Raw genomic sequence first — 23,088 nt, 5'->3', positions numbered from 1 at the left:
ATGGTGAGTATGCAGTAACTGCAAGAAACCAGATCGTTCTGACCTAACACAAAAATATTTAAGGGAGTACTTTAAAATATGTCAGCCATAAAATGCAGTAAGATAAAAGAAGTGGGTCATGCTCTCTATCTATCATACTCATTGCCATAGTGTATAAGCAATTCTAAGAAAATTATATTCATGGCAAGATACTTTTTCCTCTTCAGCTGATACCTCAAGTACAGACCTCTACAGAGAACCAAAAAGCTCTTATACATGATAGACATGAAAAATGTACTAGTATCACTCAATCTTCCACTTTTTATATACTCTGAAAGCTCTTCATAAAACTCAGCATGTTCAGATATGAAAAACTCAGAGATGATCTCATATTAAATTGGCGTTGGGTGCCTAAATGAAAACCAAAGCCACTTCAGACTCTGTACCAGTAAGAGAGGCATCCTGGAGATCAGGTAAGTTTTGGGTGGCCTGTACAGCCTTTGAAGCACAGGTTCTGCCCAACAAGTAGCTGGTGAACCTTATGCCATCAGCACCTAATTTTCATTTCCTTTTTCGTTTCAGTTCAAAAGTGTCTGAAGGTGTGTCACAGTCAGTTGCAGCACCTTTCCATAGCATAGAACAGAACATAACGTGTCCTGACAATAATGTCTGAGGTCCGCGCAGGGTAAACACAGCCAAACTTACCACAGCCTCATCCAATGGCCTTTAGGGATTTGTCTCTGTGATGAACATTTTAGCAAGCACAACACAGCACAAGTCAAACATTTTCTGGAAAAACACTAATGCTTGGGCAACACGAATGAGTAATAGTTTCAATCTTCCTCCCAGGCATTGTGCTATTTATCAGTACAGATGCAGCTCAAATTTAAGCTACAAAATATGAATATCAGCCTAAGATCATAGTATTGTCACCCTGAGTAAGAGTAACTAGGTGCTGAAGGCATGGCCATGGTGTGATGCCCCACCTCTGCAACCATATGTGAGCGTGCGCGAGTTCCACCTCTCCCACATAAATCTACCCCTACACTCACTAGATAAATTATGCTCCTTTTTGTTCAAAAGCTTGCTGATTTCCCATTGTATTCCTTTGCTACACTTTGTTTGCAAATTGCTGAGAGCTGATATATCTGCAAGCAGCAGAGGCTTGGTTAGGAACAACAGACTTCCAGAAGGACCTGCGACATCTGGATCAAAAAGTATGTTAATACAAACATGTGCCTCTTTTTCTCCTTCACTTCTAAAATCTCTACACCACATTTTTGTAATACAGCTCCCAAGAAAAAAAAAGACGTATTTCACACTCCTCATTGATAAGAAACACAATCTTTTGAAATCAATTACACTAAAACCTAGCAGAGTCAGAGTGCCACATCACTAAGGACTATTACAAATCTGCTGAGAGTCCCACTTGACTAAGAACAACAATTGTATGCTTATTTACTGATAAAATGAAAATACAAGCACTCTTTTATGTCGTAATGCAAAAAGTGAAGATACTTAACATGGATCAGTTCCAAGTTTATTCTGTGCAAAAGTCCCCAACAAATGTCTGGCATATATGTGAAGCAAGAGTTGGATGGGAGAGACTTGGAAAAAAAAAAAAGTAAAAAAGAAAAAGAATTGATGGTATTTAAGCTAATTTCTAAGTAAGTACTACTTATAGATTAATTCCCACTTCTGAGATTTTGCTGGTCAGATACAAGAGTAAGGAAATATATTCCTTCTTCTTTTGATTCATAACTGCTTTCTGAATTATTAATTATCATCTTAAATATGAATAGTTATTTTGGATAGACCACATCTCGATTTTAAGCTGAGACAGATGCTAAACTTCAAAACTCTATTTTCTTCAGAGGGATGCAACTTTCCAGGATAGAAGAAATATTTTAAATTAAATATTTAGATCTTCTATTGCTGTACCTTCAATGCACCTTAACATTTATTCCCAAATTAAGTTCTGCTGGATTTCAGAGCTGAATTCGGAAATTCTATAGTAGCTTACAGATCTAATTTGTGTTGTTGTCACATTTTATACTAGAATTGTTTCTGTCAATTGTCTTGAGAGAAGTTTGTACATTAATTAAATACCTCTATATTTTTAGTCTGCACTGTACAGAACTCATGCAAAAAATTTGCAAACAAATCTGTATGAAGTAGAACACAGTTCTGATGCATTTACTTGATTATAAATATCCAGTAGGAATTATACTATACTACAGACAAACTATGTCAACCTTTTAATTAAACAATACATTTTAGCATTAATTATACAAAGCACTGAAAGTTACAAGACTGCCCTATTGCTTCCCTTCCCTGAACCTAAAGTAGCCCATTTGATTTTCAGTAAAACAGATGGGTTTAATAACTACATTGGGATGAATGTGAGTACCTACTCTAATAAGAAAGACAACAGAAACAGAAGTTATGGCAGACATGTAATCATAGCTGCCTTTTAATTACAAGCACTGGAGGTAGCTCAAAAGCACCATGACTTGGGCTATGGTTTCACAAGTCTCTAGCTCCAGTACCAGACAGACACACTACTGTTTGTGCAGCTGCTCCATGAAGCAGATCAGGGAAAGTATCCAACTTAAATACAATACAGCAGGAAAAATTATCCAGTGTTAGCTTCCCACTGTATTTCACTAAGAAGGCACAAAAGTGGTTGGGATATTACAAAGAGCAGAGGACAGCACATACTGTCAAAAAGTCAGCAAGGAAGGAACATGAATAACTTAAAAGTTCATATTAATGCTAAAAACAAATAAAGAGAAAAATAAAAACAGCTTAAGGAATACCCATGATCAAAACTGGCACTTAAATGAGAAATTGTCAGACAAAGGTATCCCATTCTGTTTGAACAGAATACTGTTCTTTGGCATAAATGTTTCTGATACAAATCAACGAAAATGATGTGGAGTAAGTCAAACAAGGCAAAACTAACTACCCTTGTTAAAAGAGATCTCCAATACACAGTTGGTTGACAAGCCTTGGAATGAATTTTATCCCAGATACACAAAAAGTAAGGAGGTATGCAAGTGTGGAAGACGAAAATATCCAATTTCAAGCCATGCTTCAAAAATTCACACTGACTTTAATTCAGGAACCTATGTTAAATACGGAAATCAGGATTACAGGGCACCCCACAAATCCAACAGAGAGAAGTATGTTCTTAACTGAATCTGCTGAACCTCTATTTGCCCAAGGAGCTTGAACATAGATGTTAGAAAACAAAATACTTAAAGACAATAAATATGTGTTTTAATACTCAAATTCATGATGGCGACCCAATTCTTACTGAAATCAATGTGACTTGATACCTCAATTGACATTGTCTAACTTCAGGGAACAATTGAGGCACTGAGGTGGGAGATGAAGAAGCCAGCTAATTCTTCCTCTGCAAGTACTTCTCTCTCACCGTTGACTAAAAAAGAACTCAGGAAAGCTAGGCTCCTAACTTAGGTGTCCAAATTACATGGAAGATAGGTTTTGATATCTTTGTGGATATCTTTAATTGAGCTGCTCAAATGCACTCCCACTTAAGTACAGACAGCAAGGAGTCTCACGGCTCTAGGTTTTTTCTGTTGTTAATAGAGAAAGATACCTCCAGGAGTCATGACTAGTGCACCCCACAGTCCTTTCTCTCCACAGCCTACACCGAGGGCTAAACTGCCTACTTTAGGACAGAACTACTTTCAGCAAAATTACTAACACTTATCATCACTAAGTATGAGTGAACAACAGTAAGAAATAGGTACCTTTCAATCACAAATTCAGATGCCGTGTCTCGGCAAAGTGCTTCAGCATCTCCTCAACAGATGAATTAATTATCTCAGTGATTCCATCACTCAGCTGTCTTGAGTAACTCAATGCCAAATCACCATGCTATGAAACTAATCTCAATGAGTTGTACTTTTCATTTGACACCTCTCAGATGAAAAATATAAATCCTGGACTTCAAGATCTTCACATGTTCAAAGTATGAATAGGAGGGTGGGAAAAATACCTATCCTTTAAGAATTGGTAAAAAAAGAAAAAAAGATATAACACAATAGCATATGTTTTAAAACCTCCTGCTTTTACTGTACCAGAAAAGACAACATAAATTGAAAATTGATGGATTACTGTGCTTGTAGGTTCTGAGCTACAGTACAGAAAACTGTTTAGCTATAAAACATTTCTTTAAACTACTTTCCTTCAGACTGATACTGCAGACATTCAACACAAAGAATTTTAACTTTTGAAGCAAATGTAACCTCAATGGTTTTCTTTATTCTTCTTGAATAGTCTTCTTTATTCTTCTTCTTGAAAGAGAAGTATTAGAGTAACTATATTTATAAACCATTATATGCAATCCTCCATGGTTATTCTTAAGAGAGCTTTAAGTGAAAAATTTATAAAGAACAGAGAACATTGGTTTTCACTTTCATGTATTTGTAAGTGCGAAGGAAAGGGTCAAAGGCAAGAGTAGAATTTCTCACAATACTTTCCTTGTGAATAACAGCTGAGAAGTCTGGAAAGCAAACTAATTGCTTAACTTTCACATTATCAACAAAGCTGTCTTTTGAAAGTGCAGTTAAAATCTCCATCATCTGTTATGTTTGATCAAGTTAGTTTTGACTAAAATACTCACACTGTCTAAAAAGAGAGCTCTTCATTTTTTTTAAAGGGTTTCAGGGACACCTAAGAAAATGCTATTTCTTTTGACTTTTAAGCCTTTATGGGAAAGGATGCAGTAACCGTAAGTACTGTCATTAGAAGAATCTAAATGATGAAACAAATGGTGTCTAGTTAGAAAAAAAGTACATTGAAACAATGAATGTTATCAGGTTATTTTGAGTTTCTGATATCTTAACACTAAACACTAAAAGAATCACAGAATCAATTAGGTTGGAAAGGACCTCTGAAATCATCAAGTCCAACTTTTGACTAAACATGACCTTGTCAACTAGACTATACATCCAGTCATTTCTTGAACACCTCTAGGGATGGTGACTCCACCACATTCCTGGGCAGTCCATTCTGACATTTAATAATCCTTTCAGATAAGAAATTCCTCCTGATTAATTCCTCTTGATGTCCAACCTGAACCTCCCCAGCTGCAGCTTGAGGCCATTTCCTCTTGTCCAGTTACTGATTGCCTGGGAGAAAAGGCTGACCCCCATCTTGCTACAGCCTCCTCCCAGGTAGTTGTAGAAAGCAGTAAGGTCACTCCTGAGCCTTTTCTCCAGGCTGAATATCCCCAGCTCCCTCAGCAACAGCCCCAGCTTCCACACAAAAGAGGGAGCATATGATTCTATCTCTACATATGGCATATCAGACTGAATGTTTCAAGTCTTGATCCACATCATTGTCCAACATTCCCCCATCAGGATTTGAATCTGGCTCCTAGATATTTCAATGAGCAACAATATCTAAAACAGAAAAAGGAAATTTTCAAAAAATATGTGACTAGATATTAGCCTATCTCTGCCATTCTAGTGCTGACATCCAATCTCTCCTTGGAGGAATCAAGATGTTTCCTAGTCATTATGGGGCTGCTGACAGCTTAACATGGCAAAACAACTGTATAACTTCAGCAAAGACCCTAAGAGGATGCAGCTGTATCATGTACCTTGTTCTTCCTTGGAAAGCCAGATTTCTGCATGCATCCCAGCAAACTATAGATATACACTAAGCTTTCCATGCTTCCTGAGTAGAAAATAGCTTATTCTCCCTGTCTCATTGCATTCAGCTAATTCCTAAACAGCAGTGTTAAAAATGCTGTTGTCCAGCAGCTCAACAGCCATCAACGGTAATATCAATAAAATCTGCCTAAAAGCAACTTGAATGGGTTAATGCTACTTAACCATAAATACACAATGCAACAGAAGGAGCCCCAGAGCATCTGTGATAGGAAGACATGGCACAGGATTCACAGGAGACCTGTGCTTCTCCAGAAGAACCCCTGACGCCAGGTAAGAGGTTTCAGGCCATTTAATATAGTATCAATGCTTGTGCCTAGGAAACCAAACAAAAAAAAAATGCTTTATTTGTGTAATACACAGGAAAAGAACAACTATTCTTTTAGTATTACTGATTGTAATCTCAGAGTCAAATGAAAGCACTAACTAAAAATAACCAAAGTAAAAACATATAAAGTTATGAGCATAAGGAGGAACATCAGATAAATCAGACAAGCAATGCACATGGATGAGCAAGAGAATGATGTATGCAAGTTTGATATAAAGAAAGAAAACTACATTAAAAAAGAACCAGGACCCTTCATGCTCTGTGAGCTGGCTATGAATTGCTATCTTTCTATGACTGAATATGTTTTTGTTTCTTCACTTTATTCTGCTGCGGAACTTGGTGTATCTATCAAAGACATTATCAAGGAATCTAATGTGAGACTGACTACCACCTGTGTTTCCTTGGCAAAATAATGGAGTTTATTTTTGCAATAGATTAATTTTGTGAAATTGGTCTAAAGATCATATAGACAGACCCCAATCTCTTTTAAAGAAAAAAAAACCAACAAAACCAAAACCAAATCAAACAACAACCCGCCCCCCAACACACACAGAGAAAAAAAACCCCAAGTTATCCATAGACACAAAGGAAAATTGTTAAAATAAAAGGTCTGTACACATACTGCAGCATTCTCCTGAAGTTAGATATGCTAGAGTTTCCTAGCACAGTGTTTGGGACTAAAGTTTAATCTTCTTCCCTGAAGAACACATTTCTCCCTCCAGCTTCAAAACAAGCCTTTCAATCACTTTTTAGCTCATTGTTCAAGCTCCTCTGTATTTTAGACCCTGGCTGTGTCCTTAGCCAAGCCAGTTGTCTGTGGCCTCCTCAGGCAAGGAAGAATATGATATCTGTGCTGTACACAGACAGGAAAAAAAAAGCAGCAACAGAACAGATCTGGATGTCCATGTTGTTAAAACATCTAACACCTAAAACATTGACGGTTCTCTTTGAGATGCATTAAAACACGACAGAAGTGGATTAACTCTTTGTACACATCACTCAGAGGAAAAGCAACTAGATGATTGAAGTACAAATACATAAATATTGATCTAAAAAAAACCCCAAACAACAACCCAAACATTTTTCCAAACCTCAAATTATTTTCTTTAAGTCTGGAAAGAGAGAGATGAGGTTTCTCCTTGGGATTAACAAGCTGTGTGGAAGCAAGCACCTCTCACTACTCCTGTGAAAGGTCAGCCAGCCATCCTCTGCCCTGGGATGTAAAATTCTCAGGGTGGGAAGGAGAGCAGGTAGAAATCTCGCTCTAGCATTACCATCAAAAATTCATAGATAAAGGCAGAAAGAACTAGGAGTTTAGGCCCTGCTTTGAAGACACAGAACAAGGATGTCTTGTCAGTGTTTGAAGCATTCTATGTTTTGAATCCACTGTCTGTTTAGAAACCAATACATAAATATAAAAGAGAGCAAAGTCCAAGTCCCCCTGCTGTCCATTTCTAGGTAGGTGCCTGAGCAGAAAGGGAGGGAAACAAACACAAAGTTTTGCAGAAAAATTAGCATAATTAAAGTGTTAGAAAAGATTCCTACTGTGCTGTCACGACGTAAATACTTGGAAGCAGCTACTACATCTAATTTTTGAAAATTCATTGAAGTGACAAGAGAAAAACATAAATCACAAGTAAAAATGTTTTCACTTAATGCTTTTCTCAAAGGTCCTCCGAGGCATAACTTTACTAGGGTAGTAACAAGTAGACAGAACAGGACTTGATGCTCAAAGGGCAACTAGATACTGGTGCTGGAACAGATCTGGGAGCAGACAAGAGAAAACACTCTTTCAAAGAGAAATTCCTGAAGCAGAACTTATTTGAGACAGCATGGAGTACACGAATTTTCTCTTTAGATTAATTTTCTTGCATCTAAAGTAGGCTATGTACTACTGTACCGTTCTTATAACTCTGGTGGCCTAACTACACAGATAAGACTAGGATTTGTAGATATGGATAGTAACTTTTTATGAGTTCAAAAAACATAGTTGAAAGTTTATCCACTCAGTACAGATCATAAAAGAAGTTATCCCCATCTACAAACTTCTGCCTAACTTATTTTATATTAAAAAATCCAGTAAAAAAATAAGTGAAAATACTTAATGATAAATTATACAATACAAAAATCCTGGGGTTTTTTTCTACCATTTTTTTAGTTCCTTCAGCTAGGAATGTTCTCAATCCTATATACTTACTATAGCAACAGAGTAATGAATCAAAAAAGATAGTTGAAAGCAAACCCAAAAAATAGCTCAAAAAACATTCACTAGAGAATCACAGTAAAAATAACCTGGTTTCACTTAATAAGGCATGTTAAGCTTTAGCCTGCTACAGAATGGAGGCAAAATGTTACTTAGGTAAGGTATAGACTCATTTAGTAATTAATAATACATCATGGAAGATTGCGCCCAATGTTGTTCTTTCCCTTCATAGTGCTACAGATTTCTTTTGATAACCTGAAGATGACTGGGGCAGGAACAGGCAGGAAGTGTTTCTTCATGGTGAAATAGCAGTATTAGAGGATGTCAAGATGCTCAAAGTATCTCAGTTTTGTAAAAAATAAAGTAGTTGTCATGCATAACCTTTCTCCATCTGTGATCAAGTAATAAAATGATTGACAAAACCTTTAAAGTTCTGTTTTGTTGTAAAACTTGATAGTTTGAAGTCTCATCAATGGATCTCAGTTTTACTACTTTCTTAAAAGCCTGACACAAATTCAGTTAGACAGTATGAATCATGGAGAAAAAAAAAAAGGAAGACATTTTGGCCATTATCTGTTTTTTAAAAAACCCTTAATGAATAACTATACAAAAACTGACTGTACAGGGCAATAATGTCAGTGGTGTACAAGTCTGTGATGTTAAAAGAAATAACTGTGACTTCAGCACTTAAGTAGGTAACGTGACTTGATAACCCTAACCCTAGCCATCCAGAAAGTATTCATTCAGGATACAAAAATGTATGGATCCTAAGGTCCTTAAAAATTTATAAAGCATGTAAAGAGTATCCAAATCAACCATAAACACTTGACGTGGTATTTATACTTGAAAGGAATTTTGTGAGGTATGCAATACTAAATCCCACTTAGTTGCAAGGCTTCTTGGAGAGATTGAATAACTTAGTGGTCTTTCCTTAAATCTTTGCATGAGAAAGAAACCGGAGGGGGAAGTGTGTGGAACAGATTTCATTCAGTTTTCTGATTAAATCAACACTATACATCTTTCAAAGAATCATTCTAGTGCCAGACTGTACTATGATGAATGCTTTCCTACATTCACACTCACCATTTTTAAGACTGGAGCAGGATTGTAGATCTGACTGCTGTAATACACCTCGGGCCTGCAAAATAATTCTTACAAAATAAGTCAGTGGCTGGCATTTGATTGCAGTGCATCTTCAAAAGCTGATGGATGCTAAACCTGAACTGAAGGACTTGAGATGGGGTTGATATTCCATCATCTCCAAACAGCCTGTTTCAGTGGCTAATCACCTTGACTACTAAAATGTATGGCTTATTTCCCACCTGGGTCCATCTGGCCCATGTGTATTTAACAAATGGGGATGCACTGGCCTAGATACTGCTTATGCCTGGATATTGGAAATGCATCTCAGACAGCTGAGTACCTCCTCGTGGCCAGAGATCACCCTGCCTAGAAGATGCATTCACCACAGTAGATTTGCTTAGCAGCTCACCAGGGTCATATGCTGAGTATTTACTTTGTCAATGTGGATACAAAGGGACAGCAAAAGAATGCTACTAACACTGCATTTCCATATTAAATAGATAGTGTCAACTTCTGAAGGCTACATAGTAAAGGAAAAATAGAAAATAGGAAAATAGAGCTGTAGAACAAACCAGCACATTTTTCCCAGAATTTGTCCATGCTCTAAAGCTTTGAGTCAAGAGCAACCAATACCACCCTTTCCTATATTATTATGGGAACAGAAGCAAGTAAGAAGGTTTTTTGAGAAACTACTTAAACTTTGAATTAAACTTGACATGCTCTCTTTAGAATATTTTCCTTGCTTCATTTTCCTACGACATCAAATAGAGTTTTCTTAAAAATTCTTAAGAATTTTCATTTTTAAGTTTTCGGGAAAATGTTGTAATTTTGTTCTCACACTGTATGAGGTTTTACATTTTCAGGTGTGGTAAGTTAAAAACTATCACTTGTTCTGAATTCTCAACATGCGCAGTGAGAAGATGCCAAGGCTGGACTTCTTTCAGAGTCACAGAAGATACTTTCATGTAAATGAGCTGGGTTGGGGAACTACTGCTACTACAGCTGCAGCTTCTAGCTGTACTGTGTTTCACTGAAATTTAAAGCTAGATAAAACAGAGAAGAAAGGAGTCAGTCTCCTAAACACAACCCAAAGTTTTTTTCTTTAGATTACATAAGGAGAGTAGTGTCCTCATTTGAGAAGCAGAAAAGAAACTTGCTGGATTCTCTGCAAAAAACAGTTGATTAATTCTTAATACTGCCTTTGATTTTCACCTTCCTTTCTGATACATTCTGTCATTTTAGATTGTGATCTTCTCAAGAAAGAACTGCTGGTTTTAATTGTACACTGGGCAGGTGAGGGAACTGAAATTGTAAAGTTCTGGAGAAATGAAGAAATTAAAAAGACACACCTATTTTGCCCTTTTCTCTTCTTTCTGCTTAATTTCCTTATTTTATACTTCTCTTTTTGCTTCTCTAAAGATTGGCTTTTTAGGATTTATTCATTTCAGATTTGTTTCTTTGGTTTCTTTAATCCACTCCTGTGATGAGTGCACAGACATAAGCTAATGCTCAGATATTTTTTAAAGATCTTTAATTGATATGGATATTTTTAATTATTCATGTCACTAGTATTAGATCCCTTGATTGGTTTTACAAGAGGTGTTAAGTTTTAAGAAAATATGCAAAAAGCTTGCACCTTTGTGCATCTTCCCAAACCTTTTTGACTGAATGTTCCTGTTCCAGTTGCATTAGGAACCATAGCAACTGCAGGAAAGGAAGCCGAGTATCAAAGAACTATTTCAGCTAGTGAAGCAAATCTGTAGTTAGAAGCAAGAACAAACCTGTGATCATGATTTTTTTTTCACCCTACTACCTTGTCCCTTCTGTATCTTAACTCAAAAACTGGGATGTTCCTGAAAAGCAGCAATTTGAATTGCAATTTTTTTAATCTCTTTTCCCCTAGGCTCCAGCGACTGTTTTGCAGGAGTGATGTTGTCTAGGGCTTCAATATAACTTAGCCCCCTACTTTCAGAATATGCATATACACTATATACAGTTCATATAAATAAAAAGGCGTAATCATTGGAGTTATTTGACTCCATTTAAAACAGATGTATTTGATATCATTTCCTTTGAACATTATGGGACTAAATGCCCCTACCCCTCATGTAGACACTGCAGTGTTGACTTCTACATTCTGAAAGAGTAAACTTGAATCTTTTGCCCAGAATACAGTGTCATTTGTTTTTCTCAAGGTTTTGCAGGATATCCTCTGTGGGATCAGCACCTTGCTGTAGTGTTAGGCCTGGAGGACAGAAAGGACACCCTGTGACAGATAAAACAGCACTAGATAGATGCCTGTTGTGCAGCTGAATCAAGCCCTGAATCTCATCCAAATGATCTACTGTTAACGCCTTTGTCTCAGGGAGGGTCACTCTGAACTATGTCATTAACCCATTTTGTTCTTAGACAGTTACCTTTTCTCTACATGGTGCCCTTCTAACTTCTCACTATTTCATCTTCCATGTTCTTGGCTAGTTTGTACCAGAGTAACACAGCACAGAAAGAGGAAGCAAAATGAAAGTTCTTTAAATCAAAGGGGTCATTAATCTGCCTCACAGTAAGGACTAAGTGCAGTGAGTGGAGGAAGAGCTATCTTTAAACCCTAAATTATAATAAGTACTCAAAAAAAACATTATCTTTAAAAGAAAACAGCAGGTTTATGATCCCCAGGTGTAAAAGAAAGAAAGAAAAAAGCCAGCTTAATAAACCATTAAATATAAAATGGAAATATTAAATGAAGAACTAAATCTTTCTCAAGGGAGTAATCACTACGAAATTTCCTTAAATATTAGCTTCTACCTAATAACACAATAAAGAAAAAGACTTTGCATAAAACAAATTACAGATTTTTTAATCCTCTACTCTGAAGGAAACCCTTAAATTAGATGGCTATTTCAATTCATTTCAAAACAACAAGAATAAGTCATGAAGAATCAAGTCCCTCATGAGACTGATCAAAATTGAATTTGCAGTTTCCTGTACTATGCTGACAATCATTTACAATAAAATCGGAATGAGAAAGGGAAATTGTCTGTGGGACCACTGAGCCAGGTAATAGCTTCAGTATAACACAGTCACACAGCCGAAATCAAATTAAAATGTACATAGAATTTTAATATGGTTGAACCACGCCTTACTTTGCTTATAGGATTCTGTCTTGCAACTTTTAGGTAACAGATCAGGAGTGAAAAAAACTACTCATTGGTGATAATGAGGCAATTTATGTTACCAGCAATTTGTTTAAAATAACATGACATTAAAATTGTGTTTGGCAAAACAAAGAAAATTAGTTTGAAAACTATTTTAGTTGAAAACTGTCATGACATAACAGAAGCACAAAGGAAAGCCATGCTATAATTTCAAATTTCTAGTCCTTCTCTGTACATCTACAAACCTTGTAAATTATAACTAAATTATTCCATCTTACAAAACTCAAAAGACCTCATAGGCACAACATAAAGAACAAGGAATACTTCAAATATTTCATTATTTTCAGATACCTAACAATAAGTAAATATATTTATATATCCATAATGTGTTTTACACAAATAAGGAACAAAGACTTGGCATACTTCAGTTTAAAAATAACACATCAACTTGATTTGAAAGAAATCTTCTCAGCCACATAATATATAAACCTGTACCTGCAGAACATCTTTGCTGTACTTTGCACAAGTTCATTTTCACAAGCAGCCAGCCCGTGGCTATCACAGTGGTAGCAGTGGAGGGAAATGTCCACTGAAATTTAGATACATTTCTCTTCATTCTTAAGAGAACTTAAGTTAATTGTCTCCCATTCAGCAAATTCCTTTTTTTTAAGGTCTGGTGACCTTAGAGAATTCACTGAAAAGGGCAACAAAATTGATGAGATCAGGACACTAGAAGTATTTCCAGCCCAGAGCTCCTACATATCTTGAAAAACACTTGTTCTACAGTGATTCAGGCCTGTGAGTGCAGACTGTATTTATGAATTATACAATTAATTAAAAATACTCACTGGAGCAGCACCCTTCCTTTGTGGCACACAAGTACCCTAACCACCAAACTACAGAGCTAATTTTTCACTTTGCTCCTGTCACAGTGGATATTAAGTAGCTATACAGACAAGGACAGCTGCAACAGGGAAGAGTTACACACTGCGAAGTAGATAACCCAGAAAATAGCCCACTCTCCTCAGTAAATTCTGCCATATTTTTAGACACTATCCAAAAGCCCTACATAAATGGCTACTGTACAAATGCTGAATGGCTGTGCAGCTGATGGACAGCAAATCTGTAGCATGCTGGATTGTGACCTGCAATGCATATGCATTTCAAACGCACTGAAATAGTGAATACAAAATGTTCTCTTCCAGAACTCGAGGATCAGCAGATCTCTATCATGGCACTCCTCTAGTCTGCACAGACCTAAGTTCAAGCCTTTAATGCAAGATGAGATTTGTAGATTAATAAAAAATGGATATTACTTGTATCAATAGCTCTTTTAAAAATCAAAGTACAGCTACTTACACTTACTCATGACCTGTTTTATATTAGTAAGTTTGTTTCATTACCACTGTTAAAATCACTGTCACCTACCTCACTATAAGGCATACATACCCTCCTGCTTAATTCAAGAAGAACAGAACAAAAAGTAGATAATCACTTCTTATTTTGCATGTAAGCAAATTGCCACATGATAAGCAAAGGTGTGAACAATAGATTTGATAATATGTTTACAGAACCTTCTTGCACATTTCCACCTCTCCAGCAGGAGGGATGCTCTAAGGAGTAAGCCAGCTTTCATTTACATCAGGATAAAAGCAATCACCTCCAACTAGTTGATAGGCTGGAAACTTGTGTGAGCTTACTGCTCAAAAACCTGCTTTTGTTCCCAAACCTTACTCACACCCTTGAGCTGTCAGGTAGGGCGGCTGTAAGGTTTCAGAGAGTAGGGAACTTCTGAGGGCTCTTACTTTGGTGGGTAGAATAAACTCACTGGAGCACAGCTTCAGACTCACCTCAGGGTTGGTATCTAAATATGTGAAATTTAGCTAAGTGTCCGAGCTGTCATTACAGGCAAGGGTGACACTGGGTTCGGCTCAGTTGTCTAACCATAGGTTTCCAGTGACATTTGGCAAGTCTTGAGGTCCTCAGAGATAACCTTGGGTTTTTGTCTCCGCAGGAGCAAAATTCTCCTCCCAGGTTTATGTGTACAGTACAGCGCTTTTTTGCATATTACCTGGCTTAATTCTCTCTTTACTATATCTCATCCACTTCAAGAACAGGCATAGTTATTTACAGGAAAAGTCAGTGCTTGGTTTTCTAAATTCTGCAATAATGTATTTTAATGTCTGATTAAATCCAATTTGATGCAATTCCACCCTCCCTCACTTTTCTGTTTTGCTGTTTTGACAAGATGGTTTTCTAATTTAAAAAGTCACTTAAAATAAAATCAGATTTATCCACTCTAGATGTAAACATACCTACCTTTAAAAATTCCATGTAAGACCAGATAACATTAGGTTTACTTCTGTTGGGAAAGAAAACTGGTTTTACCTCTCACAAAGCCTTTGAAAATGCAGTACATGATTCCACTTCTAAGCAGTATGTCAGGTTCACCGAGATGCAAATTGTAAAAAAAAAAAGGTTAAAAAAAAGACTGTCTGTACTGCAAAAACTGCAAAATTCTTGGAATTTCTCATGTAGAATATGTAGTTCATAATAGCATAAGTATCTGTTGAAGTGACGGTGTACAGATCTATTAGCTCTATACACAATAGTTCCACTGTAGGACTAACAATACAAAAAAATCATGTACCGAGATATGAACAAATTCATGTTCTTTTAATACTGATATATAATATTCTAAATTTAAACCCATTCTGCAAGAGTCTTTATGACTGAAGCAACCCGTCCCATTATGTTATAGTAAAGAACTGTGTAATCTTCTTGGAGAGAGATTAATGAACAAACCCTTTTTGCTAGAGCGTAACACCCACAGATTAAACTTAGAACTAGTTAAAACAGTCAAATCACTTAGCTTTTCTTTGTAAATCACATTTTAAACCTAAGGCCAAGAAAAGTCTGTTGAGCAGTCCAGTCTAACCCCTGGCCCGCAAGCAGAATTAATCTTATTTACAAGGAATTCTTGGCAACTGTTTTCTTGTCCAGCTTGTTTCTAAGACATAGAATCCCCAAAATTTTTAACCAAAAGCATTTTAATGTTGTCTTCGGAAAATATTTGCTAATATTGAGCCTATATTTTCTTTGCTCCGGTATGACACCACTGGTTTTTATCTACCATAAAGGAGTACAGGTAAGTACTTTCTTATATGTAGTTTCTCCTGCGTATATTTCAGAGCATATTTTGTCTCTCTTCTTTTCAGTTGGTCCATGTCTTTCAATTACATTACCCAAAACTGAACAATATTCTCCAGTTTACAAATGCAAAACAGAGGTTTCAATTCACAGATCTCTGCTGTCTTTCTGTTTAGATACTTATAGATACTTATGCTACTATGAACTAGATATTCTGCCTGACAACAGTATGAAACTGCTGACTTTTGTCATCTTTTGATCTGTCATTACTCCCAGAACTTCTCCTACAGAACAAATCCACTACAAGCTATCCCCTATACGTTTTCCACTGTACCTCCCCAACTAAATGGAGCACCTTGCATTTGCTCCTATTGAACAACAATTTTTTCACACTTTGTCTCTATCGTGTCAGCACTATTTTGAGTTCTGACTTCTGTCTTTCAACAAGACTTGCTAACCTTTCAGTTTTTTTCTTTTTCTTAACACAGAATAAAAATAGTAAGTGAAAACTTCCATGTGTATTTGAAAATCTCGGAAATCTAAAAGGCTGCAGGCAATTCTATCTCTGAAACAAGACCAAACATTCATTCAAAAGCAGCAGCTTTATACTGCGTTCTCTGCTGGAGTTCAGTCTTCTTTCAAACTCCTGCATTTTGCCAGCTATTAGTTTCCCAAAGTTCTCAGAATAAGCAGGAAGCAGGCATCCATGAAAATGCAAATTTTCTATGGCCACTTCTCCCAAGGGAATTTAAATTTGTACTTCACTTTTTTTTTTCTAATGCATAAGAACAACAGAAAGCATAAAAACATCTAAATTAGCATATGTCTACACTGATCGCTGTGCTACAGAAACATAAACCAAAGCAGTAGTGAGCTGGGTACTAACAAAAATATGAAAAAAAAAATCGTAGTACTCACCAAGTACGAGACTGAACAGTGCACCACCATCAGCTTAACTGTAACTCAGACATTATTGTAACTAGGAGAAATAATTGATAGTAAACAAACAGGCTGAGACTGGAATCCAGGAGCACAAGTGCACACTTGAAAACTACAATTTAAGAAAAGACTGATGGGGTGAAAACTGTTACAGAAGCCCATTAAATCCCTGTGCATATATAGATATATATACACACACCCCAGGACTGCCTACAGGCACAGCACATATGGAGGCAAGTAAGTATCTAAAGATAAGAATGAGATAGAGTGGAAGCAAATCCCTTCGGAATGATAAGACTTGCTTGCAATAAAAGAAATAAAATTCAGGGTTAATAATGGAATTTTAGGTATTAATCTAAATCTCCAGATTTCTGCACTTACAGCAGCCCTTTAATGCTGTGTTTTATGTATATATAGACATAGTGGGTCCAAATCTAAGTTACATTAGCATACGGTTTATCCTGCTTTTTTATTATAAAGGACTCAAAATACAATATGAATAGATGATTTCTGAAGTTAATAAAGTTTGTATAACAGCTTTGTCCCTTAGACCAATCACTGGGTATAATCATTCTTCTGCGTTATTAAAATTGCTTACTTCCTCAGTCCAGAGGGAAGCATGATCATAGCTGTGGGGAAGGGCTGCAGAACAACAGAGAAAGAGGAACATAACTCTGGTGAATCACAGATATTTTTGAGACCCTCATACCTCAATATAACAGAGTGACAAATGGAGTCTCTTAACCTGTCCACATTTTTGTCTTTTAGTAGAATCCTTACAGGCCATTTAATTAAAAGAAGTTGGGATTCACCAGTATTTAGATTTAGGCTTATTTCTATCACACTTAAAATATAAAGGATTATGGAGATGAGAAAGAAGAAAATGTTGGAACATCAAAGCCATTCATTTTGCAAATGATCTGAAGGGCAACATACCATTTGAAACCATGAGAGATACAGCAGCTCTACCTGGACGTTTTCTGATCTTCAAATCATTCTCAGAAAACTTCACAAGTGGAAAGCAATTGAATCCGTGCCAGGGCACATTTAGTTTTACAAAGATGAACAGAAATTCCATTATTTCTTATGGCTTACCAGAGAAAGCAGCTCAGAAGATTTCAACACATTTTCTAGTTCATACAATTTACTTTAGCTACTGACTAAAACGTTATCCTATTTAAATGTAATAATTGTACTGTGATCTCAAACAATATGATGTACCAATTTGACTTCATTTAATTCTGCTCTAGGATAAAGTGGAAATTGATCTATTGTGTAGCAATAATTTCACAGAAAAAAACATGAAACTGCATCAAGAAAGTCTGATTCAATATACTTCAGAACCTATATGGCAAAGGCATTAAATTTTTCCTACACAGTAGGAATTGTCAGGTAATGCTGTATTGAGGAGTGCAGTTTATTACCTATTGCATACAGACACACACTTGCCAAGTCCACTGTTTCAGCGACAGGCAGCCCCATTCAGAAATGATTGATGCTTCCATATTTATAAAAAGCATGCCACAGCACTAGAGTCGCCAAATATAGTAGCACAAAGGAAAGTCCATTTTCTTTGCACTCCACAACTAAATTCTTATCTCTAAATTTCCCTTTCAACCAGACTAGCTGTTATCTTGTTCTATGTCATACATGGCCACTTTTTAAAGGGTTATGAGCTCTCTTGTGGAAAAATAGTGAAGTGACACAAGATCTGCTATTCTGTTGCACAGCACTCCATCCTACTGCAGATCACCAGATGCTTAGATGCCTATTCAATTCCTCTCTAAATTTTAGAAATTATAGGGATTTCTTTTTTCTCTACACAAAAACCAGCACTGCATTGTGACTAGAGTGTAACCCTGATGGCACTTGTTAGTCTTTTGATTAGAGATATAGACAAGGGTCAGTGTGAACTTTGAGTAACATCTAAGAACCGTACAAAAGAAGTGTGTGTGTGTGTACAGAAAGAGAGAGGTCTACAGCATGTAATGTAAGGTTTAAAAAGGATTTGGGTTTATGGTTACTGGAATGGAGATGTTATAGCAATCCCTGTACGGCCGTCACAATCTCTTCCTCAAATATTAAGATAAGAAATACTAGAAATCAGAAATGTGCAAGAATGTTATCCTATCAAATGACTGTCTTGAAACACAATTATCTTACAGCTTAAGTTCTCTAGTCACCTTTCCCAAGGGAAAAATGATTTATTGCTCTTCATAATGTATCTCCCACTTACTAGATTAATATCTTATTTAACTTCATTATCACCTGTCCTTCTGTTCCTTTACCATTCCTCAAAGGTATTAAAAAGAAACAGATTCACAATGAAAAAGAAAACATGCATTCTGAAACACCCTGAAACATAAGGAAAAAACTGAAAGAGTACTCAGTAGGAAGCAGTACACAAGTGGAGCACTTTGCACCACATAGCTTGACATGTCCTAAGAGACATGGAATTTTTGCAATATTTGGAAATTGCCAATAGTTACTGTCAGGAGGCAGCACTTACCACAATACAGAACCACGGAATTTTGACAAACATTAGAAGGTAGCGAAGATATGTCAATATATATAGAGGAATTTACTGTCATATAAAGACACATGCACACACAGACAGATGGGCAGACAGCTGCCTCATTTCACCATTACAGTCACCCTAAAGTCTCGGGTAGTTAGTCATCCTGAAGACTCAGCATCTTTAGACTGTATTTAAAGCTGAGTGAAAACACATCTCTGAAGACCTCCAGAGTCAGATACAGACCACTTATTTTAACTGCCTCCTTCTCTCTACTGAATATGTAAGAAACTGAGACAAAGCATGAGCTATTTGTTCTATTGGGATCCAGTCCACCCCTTTAAAGCTAAGGCATCCAACCTCAACATACTTTGAAAAGAGGCAGGTGACAGCAGTGGCAAAGTCCAGGTCATCTGCTCCCTTCTCTACACACCCCAACAATCCCCTTCATGCTTTCTGTGTGACTCCTGAGATACCTGTCCAGTTGCCAAAGTAGCAGAAGATGTAATCACACTCCTAGCTGCCCAGCCAAGCCTCATCTAAACATAAAGGGAATCCCTGAACATTTGGTGGTGAGATAGGCACCCTGTCATACTATAATTCAGATTGGAAAGGACCTTAAGGAGGTCTCCAGTCAAAGTCCTGCTCAAAGCAGGGTCAAAACTGAATTCAGGTCAGATATAATGTCTTCCTATGTTCCTAGAATTCCAAGCTGAAAAAACATCAGCAGCATCTGATTATTCTGAATCTGAAATAATTTAGCTTTAATTTTAGTTAGCAATGGTTGCAATTCTTCAAAAATGAGTGGTATGTTCAATAGCATGTTTTTCCACAAATAATTACTTCAAGGTTAAACACAGTTTTAAATCTAAATAATACCAGAATCCATGCAACATTCTCTCTCAGTTATAATTCTTTACCTAAAAGGAAAATAAAGACAGAACTACTAAAGACTAAAGCATGTACTTCAAAAATATGTGAAGTGTATAAGGTATATAAAATAGATACAACTTTTAAGTATATGCTTCGAAAAGTATTTGTTTAAATGCAAATTATGGACCAAAGACAGTGGGAGAAGCACGTAGTGTTAAACTACATGTTTGGCAAGCAAGGCTTGCTTGCCTGCAACAAGAACTGCTTTCAAGTGTTTCACAAAAAATTAAAACCTAATTGTCAAGCAGTCCTGAACCCATCCCTCTAGAGGGAGCATATATAGTCACTAGGCTACAAAGGCAGGCTCCTTTCTTTACACCACTGCTTCTTGAATTCCCTTCTACACTGTAAATTAGCACTGCTTGGAGAATTAAAAGTGCACACATCTCACATTAGCCTCTGACATGGTGTTTATGGCTTCTCCTTGGGCTATCAAGCCCACAGTTTGATTGTGTACTAGCTGAGAAGGGCCTAAAACCTAAAACTCTGAGTAACTGCTCAGACTGTTACAACGGAGCCACAATTATTTCTCCTCAAAGGCCTTTGTGTCCTTGTCTTTCAGGCAGAATTCATCTAAGAATGAGATATACCCTGCACGCACTATGCAAATACACCACTGACTAAGGCCCACAGGACATAAAAGCAACAGATATACAGGTTTTGGGTCCTGATTTCACTTAATTTCATTTAGCTGTCATTTAAATCCCAATCTTGTGAAGACTGAAATTCTTGGGATTGCACAAATATATTACCTAGGTAACTAAAGTCTGGGTTTGCATGTTGGTTTTTCTCTTGGGTTGGGAGAAAGGAGGAGACAATAAAACAGCCCCCACTTAAGTAAAGCACAGTTGGTTACTGAGCTCTGCAGAGTCTACAGCCCCAGGTCAGCAAAGCAATACAACATATTATAATATGTACCAAACTCTTGGTTAACTCTTACAGTACCAAGAAAAAGCTAATACACAGAAATTGAAAGGAAGAACAAAGGCAGAAGAGAGATGGAGGGATTTCTTTGTGCATTTTACCAATGATCCCCTGATTGTAACACCCTTTGACAGCTGCGTTAGGCAGGCTAAATGGCAAAACTCCCAAAAGGCAGAGAGCAACCCTAGCTTGTTTTTAGCATGAGACAGCCTAAATTTTAAAAAAGGGAAGGCTTTAGGACTCCAAAGTCAACTTTGCTGCCCATTTCAGGACCCCATTCTGCTAATTATTTCAGCATCACAGGTTAAAAATAAGAGAGTTGCCAGAAGGACAACTTCCCAAGCCTGTATGAAGTTACCACATTATCCTTTCAAATCAAGTGGTCATAAAGGCTACTAAGTACACATTAACAGACAAATGACAAGACTTTAGGGCTTTTTCCTCAACACATGTGAACTCCCTATCTCTTTCTATCACATATAACCTCATATCTCCACTATTTTCACATCTTCTCAGCTCCTAACCAATTTCCACATTAACTTATGCCTATTTAAATCAAAAAGGAATTAATAGTATATGAAAGGTAATCGCAAAAAAGCAACCCCACCACCAGTCCAAATAACTATCATTTATCAGGTAACTTCGTGTTGTTTATTAAAACAACTATTGCCAAACCTACAATTTTTTTTCAATTATATTTAGAAATTCAAAAGTCTGCAAAACTAGATCCCAAAAATGAACCTCAAATCTCAAAAACAAACTACACAAGTATGTCTACTAGAAAAAGACAAAGAATATAGTGGGTGGGAACAATGGTATAACAAAAATCTCTCTTTTGTAGCACTCCAGGCGTTACTTTTGCATTTTAGTATGGCCCAAATTAAAGAAGTTAAAGAGGAACATCAGGTTACAGGTTTACAATCAAAATCAAAGCATCTTACTAAAATGATGTCTTACTTTTTCTTAAATATAATTTTTTAAAAGTCACAAATTCCAAAAGCAATGCAGTTTCTAATCACCTGCATGATTTAATTCTCCTTATTTGAAAGCATAAAAGCTTAGGGAGAAGCTAAAAATTAATAGATACCTCTTATTACATCATAAAATAACCAAAGATGAAAATCAAGAAAAGTATGAACAAGTTTGGAAATAAAAAGCAGAAAGCTTTACCTTGAAAAGCAGCTGCATTATGAGATATTAAAAATTTTAATGTAGCACTTGATGTTTGAAGCACTTGCTGTATATCTTGCTTTGCTGCAGTCTGATACTTTTCTTCCATCTTTTTGGTACAGCATGTTGGATTTTTGGAAGTACAAACCTGGAGATCAACACCTAAGGAAAAGGCAATTACATTGATCAATATAAAACAGTATTATGCAAAACACAAACACTTAGAAAACAGCTAGCTTTTTTTTTTTTTAATGGGTATTGACACATTGAAAAAATACCCAAAGCTTTAAAACACTTGGTCTTGTAAACAGAAGGGGGTACTAATTAAAATTCTGTGAGAAGAATACACTTATTACAGTTAATTAATGTCATACAATGTAATTTCCCTGGCACTGTAATCTTTTTCCAGCTGTGAACAGTGCTAACTAATGTTGGTAAAATATGTTGAATATGCATTGTACATCACGATACAGGTGGCAGATGTCCCATCCCTGGAAACACTCAAGATCTGGTTAGATGGGGCTCTTGGCAACCTGATCTAGTTGAAGATGTCCCTGCTTATTGCAGCCCAGATGACCTTCAGAGATCCTTTCCAACACGAACTGTTCTGTGATTCTATGATCCTCTAGAATACTGAACTGCTGGAACAGCTCATGGCTGGCACTCTTGTGCTCCTTTAAACCTTGACTAGAAAAAGCTAACTACTTCTAAACACTAGAAACACACCAGTGGAAAGCCCATTCGTGACAGGTTCATAATGAAAACGCTTGTATTAACTTCTACATGGAGTAGTCCTAACTTCCAGTCTAATCTCCCTGTGTCTTTCTCTAATGTCAAACATTCCCATGAATCCATGACACTGACTCCCTACTTCCCTGCTAGGTTGGGAAACATTGCTAGAAGGGAGTATTTTTCAAAATTTTGGGCACACTGAAATCCCAGAGGGGCAATTCAGCTCTTTTATAACTTTACAACTGGATCATAGTCAAGCACAAAAAGCATTATTC

The 23,088-nt window shown here is 36.7% G+C and overlaps 1 protein-coding gene across 7 annotated transcripts in view; it reads right to left on the bottom strand.

Annotated features, from left to right (window-relative positions):
- The window catches only part of GPC5 (glypican 5), a 626,060-nt gene that overhangs the window by 587,424 nt on the left and 15,548 nt on the right, over nt 1-23,088 (bottom strand). For all 7 annotated transcript variants that reach the window (XM_032100028.1, XM_032100031.1, XM_032100033.1 and 4 more), the window contains exon 2: nt 22,082-22,243. In XM_032100028.1, the coding sequence (XP_031955919.1) occupies nt 22,082-22,243 (162 nt within the window). The remainder of the gene's footprint in view (nt 1-22,081; nt 22,244-23,088) is intronic.

The sequence above is a fragment of the Corvus moneduloides genome, chromosome 2 (genome assembly GCF_009650955.1).
Source record: "Corvus moneduloides isolate bCorMon1 chromosome 2, bCorMon1.pri, whole genome shotgun sequence".
NCBI classification, from domain to species: domain Eukaryota; kingdom Metazoa; phylum Chordata; class Aves; order Passeriformes; family Corvidae; genus Corvus; species Corvus moneduloides.
Note: the sequence above shows the minus strand (reverse complement) of the source record. Positions and strands in the feature narration are given on the sequence as shown.